This window comes from Anneissia japonica, unplaced genomic scaffold (assembly GCF_011630105.1).
Source record: "Anneissia japonica isolate Jap-2015-1 unplaced genomic scaffold, ASM1163010v1 scaffold17136_len74041_cov174, whole genome shotgun sequence".
In the NCBI taxonomy this organism is placed as follows: Eukaryota; Metazoa; Echinodermata; class Crinoidea; order Comatulida; family Comatulidae; genus Anneissia; species Anneissia japonica.
In genome coordinates, this window is record NW_022749745.1 from 62,002 (window position 1) to 70,587 (window position 8,586).

Here is an 8,586-nt window from a genome sequence, read left to right on the forward strand (position 1 = left end):
TCAATGTGCATACATACCTTGGTAGAACAACACTAGATAGAAATATATTCAAGATCAAAGGGGTCAACTACGCAACCCAAATAATTATGTTGATAGACCTTCCTGACAACTGAAAACCATCGAACGAATTCGAACAAGAGAATATCCGGAAGTGTGCTAACGATCCCTGACCATCCCTGACACACAGTCTATCTGAACTGTGTGTAATTTTTCAATCCGACTCAACCCTTTGTATTACATCGTTAGTGAATGTGTCGGAATAAATATGAGTGGTGACCTAATTTCTTTCCAATCATACACAATTTGTGGTATTTTTTCATTGATAATTAGGTTAAAGGATAATTAAGTATAATGTATACTATTAAACTCATTTTATCATTTATGTTATTATAATTATTATATTCGACTCTCTCCCCATCCAGTTGGCGAAGAAAATCTCGTACTCGGTGACCCTGCGTAATGAAGCTAAATTACGTGGCAAGCTTCAGCAGATTGAGAAATGACAACAATAATGATGATCATGTTGAACATGGATTGATGTTGCTTGAGTTTTTAGGTTGAACACTAGGAAAGAAAAATACTGCACATATCATATACTAAGTATTTCACTATGGGGCTTTGTAAATGTCCTAAACGAAAGGTGACAAACTTGTTCTGTTTTGAACACCGGGTAAACGTCTGCGAACACTGCTTGGTGGCAAATCATCCTAGGGTAGGTACTCACTAGCCGTGGCCTACGAACTAGTAAGTAAGGCACATTAGGCCTACTCTTCTACTAGGCCTAGAGGCCTATGCTGCCTAGGTAGGTAGCCTAGGCTCACCGTCTAGGCTACACTGTTAGTCTAGTAGAGGTAATATTTATCTCCTCTCAATATTTGTTGTCAATTTTTATTTTGTTTGTATATTCTAATTTTAAGGCAGAAAAACTGAATAGGCCTAGGCCTAAAAATATGAAAGAAAAAAAACAAATTGATAATTAATAATAATAATTTAATAATAATAATACGAAAAACAGTGATTCAAACACACAAACAAGTTAAAATCAATTCTTTTATTACTGGAATACACATCATAAGAATCAAGAAATTTACGTAGCTAAAAGGCTTCCAAGCAATCTGGTACACTTCCTGGACCCCATGTAATAAGGACACTCCCGAAACCTCCCGCCCACAGGCCAATGCCCTCAGTAGCACTTCGTGCCAAATTCTTCAATTGTGTAACTACTATGAAAAAAAAGTGTATCTGGCAGGATGCAAATCTTCAACTCCCTATCAAAGTGAGTATCATATAACACAGACACATACAGTACCTGTGCAGATCTAAGCCCAGGCACATACTGTACAACTGACGAAAAGTTCCACTGATTAATCTCAGATAAGATAGTACTGTATAATACATACTCCAAATATCGAAATGCATGCCATCATGTCGGGATTCAATATTTCGACATTAGTTATGTGATCATCAGGAATGATGCCATAATTAATGTCAAAATATTGAATTTTAACACGATGGCATGAATTTTGATACTTGGAGTATTTATTATGCTATTATACAAATTTCAAATGCTTTTGCCATCTGTTTTCAGTGCATTGTAAAGTCGTACCTTCACTGGCTTCAAGATAGTGATTATGACACTAATTGTACATTATGTGGCCAAACACTTGCAAGCGAAGAAGTAGTACGGTTGACATGTCATGGTAGGTAACACTAAACAGACCTGATTTTACTATTTTGTTTTATCTGTAGTTATAGGTACCTATTTCATATACTTAACAGTTCAACAAGGAGTACGATAACTGCATTGATAGCAGTTTGGTTTTATTGTGTATAGAGTACCACAGTTGTGTCGTCACAACACCAGGTGAAAAAGTAAGATACAACATCTAAATAATTACGTTATAAATTGAGATTAATGGTTTGTCAGTGGAGAAAATGACACCCGGTTGAACGCTTTTTGCAACGATAGCAATGGAGTAGTATCACGTGGTATCATGATGTAACACTGTAGTACTCTATATTGTATTTTATGTTAGAGCCAAATAAAATTAAATATAATAAATGAATTGCAAGTTGTTATTATGTTTGGAACATCTCTGTTCTTCACATTTTATAACTTTTAAGATTTAGCAATGAATATGAATTTTTTTTATTTTTTTTATTTCAAAATCAACAGTGAAAAGTAATTGCCAATTTAACAGCCTTGTGAAAATTGAAAACAATACAAACACAAGATAAAAAAAATAGATTACAATTAAAAGGACAAATCACAGTATAGATATTAAATAATAATATTCATTAATATTAGTTATTGCTCAACTTAAACATTTATGAATTTATTTAACATTAACTAATTTTGTTACAAAATTTTTCTATAGATGTTTTCCACTGGTCATGCCTGGATGATTTTGCAAAGGAACTGCCATCCAACACAGCACCTGCAGGATATACCTGTCCAGTGTGTAATGAGTGTGTCTTTCCCAAGAGCAATATGGTATCACCTGTAATTGAGGCTCTCAAGGAATACTTAACACAAGCAGATTGGGCAAGAGCTGGTCTAGGGTTACCTGCTGTAAGTTTGATTTGATTTGATTTATTTTTTATTCAGTGTCACACATTACAATAAAATTAAGAGAAAATACATAGAGATATAAAAGAGAAAAAATTAATGGAATGCCTGGATGACCCATTAAGTCTTGTGTTAGTACACCAGACTTATTTCCAATGGGGTCAAGAAGCCAGAAGAAGAATTATTGCACAGAAGTGAATATTTACAGATAGTTACCGACAAGTCCAAAAATAAGGCCATGTAATAAATATCTTATCACCCCCACCAGCAAGAATGAAAAGTTTTCATTGTCTTTTTGGTCTAGTGGTATAACATTCATTGTGTATGTAGAATGTGGTTAAGTCCAATTGGATGTTGATAATTTTCTTTTTTAATATCAAAAACATTGATGATGACAATAATTATAATGGTAATACCGGTACATTCATAATAATAATTACAATGTGATGAGGAACTCATCCTAGTACTTCCAAAACTATTCTGTGATTCCATCAAGAGATTGTTGTTTACTGTGAAGTTTATTTCATATCTGTACCTCCATGTTGTACCAGTTTTTATAATTTGAACAATACCTTTATTGCCAAGTTATATTTTTAGTAATGTTTTTATTTTAATGTATTATTTTCCAGTTTGAGGAAAGTGTTAGGTCACATGACAGTACCTGTCTCTTATACACATCTAGATGTGTATAAGAGACAGGTATCAACCTATTCTATATTTATAAAGGTATCTTTTTGTTAAAAAAATGTACTTTATGAGAGGATGAATCATGTAAAAATGTTTTATAATTATGTGTTGTGACTGTGAGAAGAAAATACAAGTTAAAAAAAATTAAGAATTAAAAGTTAGGTGCGAAAGTGCATTAGCGCCTCGATTAGGCTTGCCTAGGCCAACAATGTCCAAGTAGTTACTGCATAGTCACAGGGCTTCAAGCAACTAAGCCCTGGCAGGAACGAGTTGTTGTTGTGAACAGTGTCGTATGGTCATGGCCTAGGCCTACGGTTTCGTTCTTGTTACTTACTAATTCCTGGCATTTAATCTCAATCCTAAAATACCTACATCAATGTGCGTACATACCTTGGTAGAACAACACTAGATAGAAATATATTCAAGATCAAAGGGGTCAACTACGCAACCCAAATAATTATGTTGATAGACCTTTCTGACAACTGAAAACCATCGAACGAATTCAGCTACATCAAGCTAGCCAACAATCTGCCAGCCAACAACAAGCCAGCCCACAATTCCAGCGTAAGTAACTTTATTGCTTCTCTTTTATAACCGAGGCACAACCGTAGAAGATGTGCAACAATAACAAAATCAGTATAAACTTAATTACTGTGATTAAATATAGCAAAGAAAATACTGCAGTAGAACGAAATATATAAAAAGGGTTTACAAAAAAACAAAAAAATACGTTAACAAAAAAGTAATATAAATAATAATATCTACTAATACTAATAATATAAGTAAATAGGTTATTATGTAAGTAAATATGTTATTAATTAATTTATCAAGATTACAAATTAAATTTCATCTTCGTTAATCCTTTCAGAAATGTATAAGAATCAGCAGTGTGTATATCAAGTATGCGATGATAGCTAAATGCACAAGTTGGCAGCCTGTCTCTTATACACATCTTCCATGTACAAAAACTGTCTCCACCTACATGGAGCTCAGTCTCTCTGTCGCTGAGGGTGGTCTGCACAGAGACCGTGAGTAGAGGAGGTACCCAGGCCAAGAACTACATTAAGTAATACTGTATATAAACATAGCACCAGGATAAAGTGACCACTATAGTAAAATAAATTACAAAGTACTGATTTCACCTATGGTATTGGATTTGCAATGGAAATGCAAATTGTATTAAGGTAAAAACATTAGTATTAATTCCTGAGGTTTAATGTGTTGCTGTATTTAAATGGCGTGAATACTATGATGGTATCTTTGTTAATTGAGGGTCTTTATTAGAGAGGTTTACTACGCGAACAAATTTCGTAGCCATCCTGTGTTTTTCGCAGTCACAGCGCGCAATTCAAGTGTAGCCTAGGCCTAGGTCCTTAGCTTAGGCCTACTATACACTGCACTCTTCTCTCATCATGCTTTTCAAAGTTTTATTAGTATATGTAAGGTTTTGGAAATTGAAATTAAAAATTGTAGCCGAAAAATACTTCCTTTGTTGTCCAGAAGTGTTGGTTATTTTGTGATAGGCCCTATTGTTTATGACCCAAAAGTGCCTGGCTACAAGTAGGCCTAGGCATACACAAAATCCTGACACCACAAAATGAAACGCATCCTATCGTAATTTGCTGTCTTCAGATGTCACAAAAATGGCACATACATATTCAAGGATACATTTATTTTTTACACTTACGTAAAATGTGAAAAAATACACGAAGATCCTACTAGAAATACAAAATTTCCCTACGCGTTTTTCACTTATGTGTAGTGAGAGAGATATGCGTGTCGTCCACACATTTAGCGGATAGCAGCCATCGTATAACGTCAAAATAATGAAGTATCCGTCACACTAACTGTACGCGTTCGCGTGCGAAACCTCCCTAATACTTGGAAATAGCTCCAAATTGGAAAGAGGACAGCCCAAACCTACATGTAAAGTCTAATTGGAGAAGTATTGTGAAGTACGCTATGTCACAAGATGTTAGTGTTTGTGAGGATGGTGTTATTATTTGTTATTTGATCAATCTCAATGTAACTCTCTAAATACTGTATGCTGTAGACACAATATCCGCCAGTAGGGAAGGGTAGAAATTTCCCTGGGATTCACAAATATTTGGCCATCAGATTGATACCAATATGGCAGTCTTTGCTTAGGTTACCCATGGGCCTCCAGTTTCTCAATTTCTAGCTTGAATGTTCCTTATCGTTTTGATATGAGATAGGGTTTGCATATCAAATAATAGATCCACAATTTGCAGTGTATCCATTTGATATTAACATGTTGGCTGCCAGCAACCAAGTATACTCGTCCCACAGGGTGTTGCCGAGGGTGCCAGGGACAAATATACTCACCGAAATCGGGGTAACATTCTAGCGTTTATTACTTCTTTGTTATACATTGTAGAACCACAGACTTAACGGCTGGTAGTTCGGAGAAGATGCACCGAGAATATATGTATGTTTGTTGTATTATGTTGCCAGCAGTACACTCGAGCGGAACAAGTGGGGGGTGCCCTTTGAACATATAACATCCCATGCAAAAAGTGGACGAGAAAACTCGCACTTGGCATAGTCAATAAAAAGTGCTGTCACAGTGCCGCAGACGAGTTTACTCGTCCCCTAATATGTTCCTGCCTATTTATTAGACACATCATTTTGATGATGCATGACTAGATAAAATTTCAAAAAAGTGTTAAAAATTTTGTTTTGGCACATGGAAAGGAACCTTAAAAAAGGTTTGGCTGTCAACATGTTAAGAGCATTTTTAATGAAATTTTTAAAAAGATTTTGATGAATAGCATACATTACATTATTATCCACTGTACTGTGATATTATTCGACTTTTTTACAATTAAGGTTACCATAGAGATTGATTCTTTCAGAGCACTACTTATATTGTGCCGAAAAATGGGGATCATGAACAGTGAGAAAAAAAATTGACCTTTCATTAGCCTTTGTTCTATCAGAACTATGTAAGGATTAAAGTGATGTTAGTGTATCCACCCTAAACAATTTTCAAATTAAGTCTTCATTTTGAACTTCAGTAACTACTGATTAACACAAAAATGTGTGCAACTGCTATTTTCATTTTTATGTTAATGTTTTCTTGCATTGTTTTAAATTTTTTTAATGTTGCATAAAAATGGGTTTTTTTCTTTAATTGAAACCCTCATTTAGAAATCTGTATTCAGATTTATAGTGTACAGTTTTTTGTATTTTAAAGTAAGTTCATTTTAATAGCCAAAAGGGTTAAGAATATTTAACAAGAAAGTATGAATATTCAGGTTTGAGTATTGCCTAAGCAATTCGCTAAGTCACATTGATAGCTGAGGTCATTCAACATCATTCGTGATTGGTACTTATGTCGATAAATGTATGTTTTAATTTATCAAATATGAATATTCAGCAAAGTTCTTAAGAAGATCTTCCATTGTGTTGTGATGTTTAGCTTCTTTTTTTTATATATCTTGATTTTCTATCTTTTTCTTTTGCAATATATAAGTTGTGTACAAACATAGTAATTATGTTTATAGATCATGTTTAAGAATTGTATTCATATTATTATCTATGGATTCTCTAAAGGGTAAATAATTAATTAAAGGTTGTATGTAAAGCTCTAATGCTGCCTGTTAATAATTAAAATAGGTTTGTAAGGCTCGAACCATGGATTTCTTGTGACCTCATTAAAGATATGTCGTCTATGTTGAGCTAATAATAAATATAATCAATATTTAACTTGCTAACTCTGTAAATCTTTGGCATTAGCATCAGTGGAGTATCTAGAAATATTGAAATGTGGGGGTTTGATGAAGTGGGAAGGCCTTAGCTGAATAATGTTATATCGGGATTTTTAACTAAAGCGTAATTTGTTTTGCCGCAAATATTCCCATTTAAGTAGACGCCTTGGGGGTGCGATATTTTTATGCAGTGGCGTCGAGAGCCAGTAAGAGCCCCGGGGCAACACCTCACATGGACCCCCACCTTCACTTGGGACCCCCATTCGGCTGCTCCCCAAATTAAGTCTCCTCCTAAGATCCTGTTTGTCCAAACCCACATACATGAATATGATTCCATGTGATTATTTTTATGCAATGTAGATGTATCAAAATAATCTGATAAATAAACAATAATAATCGTTCCAAATATCTGGTTTGGAACGGGAGAGCATTTGGTGGACTATTCCCCTGGGGGATTATTCATCTCGTAATAAAAATGCAGAAAGACTGAAAAAGATGCCCAGAAAACCATAATGTAGAGTTTGTTCTGACAACAAAAGTTTTCATCCTGGCTTGGGCTCGGGCCCCATGGAGATTTTGTTCTTACCCCGAAAATTTTTCATCTTGGTCCGGGCCCCCCAGTAGACCCGGGTCCCGGGGCAGCGATCCCCCTGAACCCCCCTCTCCACGCCACTGTTTTTATGGGTTGGGAATTTCACTTGTAACAGATGTGTGTATACAGTAGTTATTGATAATTGTTATTACTTTCAAGATTATTTTTTGTTTATGACATCTGAATATTTTTGTTGGAAAACTACAGTAGTAACGTTATTGAATAATAGCATTTCAAATTGAACTTTACCACATAAATGTTTTGAAATATATATTGGTAATGGCTGTGACTTGTATAGCGCATAAATACTAGGTCCCTATGTGTTTTCAACAATAGTTGAATAAAAGAAACAAATAAGATGACTCAAGCATAGACAAAGAAAAAAGAACAACAAAAACCATCAACAAAAAAGAAACAAATGGATGAGAAAAGATGATATGTGTAGTATGTATATATACAGTATATATATCTGTCTCTTATACACATCTTAAGTGGGAAGGCCTTAGCTGAATAATGTGATATCGGGATTTTTAACTAAAGCGTAATTTGTTTTGCCGCAAATATTCCCATTTAAGTAGACGCCTTGGGGGTGCGATATTTTTATGCAGTGGCGTCGAGAGCCAGTAAGAGCCCCGGGGCAACACCTCACATGGACCCCCACCTTCACTTGGGACCCCCATTCGGCTGCTCCCCAAATTAAGTCTCCTCCTAAGATCCTGTAAATACAGGCTTTGCCTATGATGAAGATACGATCTGTTGTGTTGTTTTTGAAAATTATTAGCTATCTGCTATTCGGTCGTTCTTTTGGCAATATATATATATATATATTTCTCGCTGATGAAGGCCACAGGAGTGGCAGAAATATCCGAGTTTATAATAAATCAGTGTTCTTAAAGTCTACTACTGAAGTTGTTTCATTATTTTCTATTATTCTGTCGGAACACATGTGGAACACAAATGAAATATATATATATATATTTATATATATATATTTACATATATATTTA

At 34.7% G+C, this 8,586-nt stretch overlaps 1 protein-coding gene across 1 annotated transcript; it reads left to right on the forward strand.

Moving 5' to 3' along the window:
• Nucleotides 1-334: 334 nt before the first annotated feature.
• On the forward strand, nt 335-4,174 carry LOC117121148 (zinc finger protein-like 1). Its single transcript, XM_033266249.1, has 5 exons — nt 335-712; nt 1,589-1,700; nt 2,379-2,572; nt 3,199-3,226; nt 4,125-4,174. The coding sequence occupies exons 1-5, from the start codon at nt 611-613 to the stop codon at nt 4,172-4,174; spliced, it is 486 nt and encodes a 161-aa protein (XP_033122140.1). The 5' UTR covers nt 335-610.
• The last annotated feature ends 4,412 nt before the right edge of the window (nt 4,175-8,586 follow it).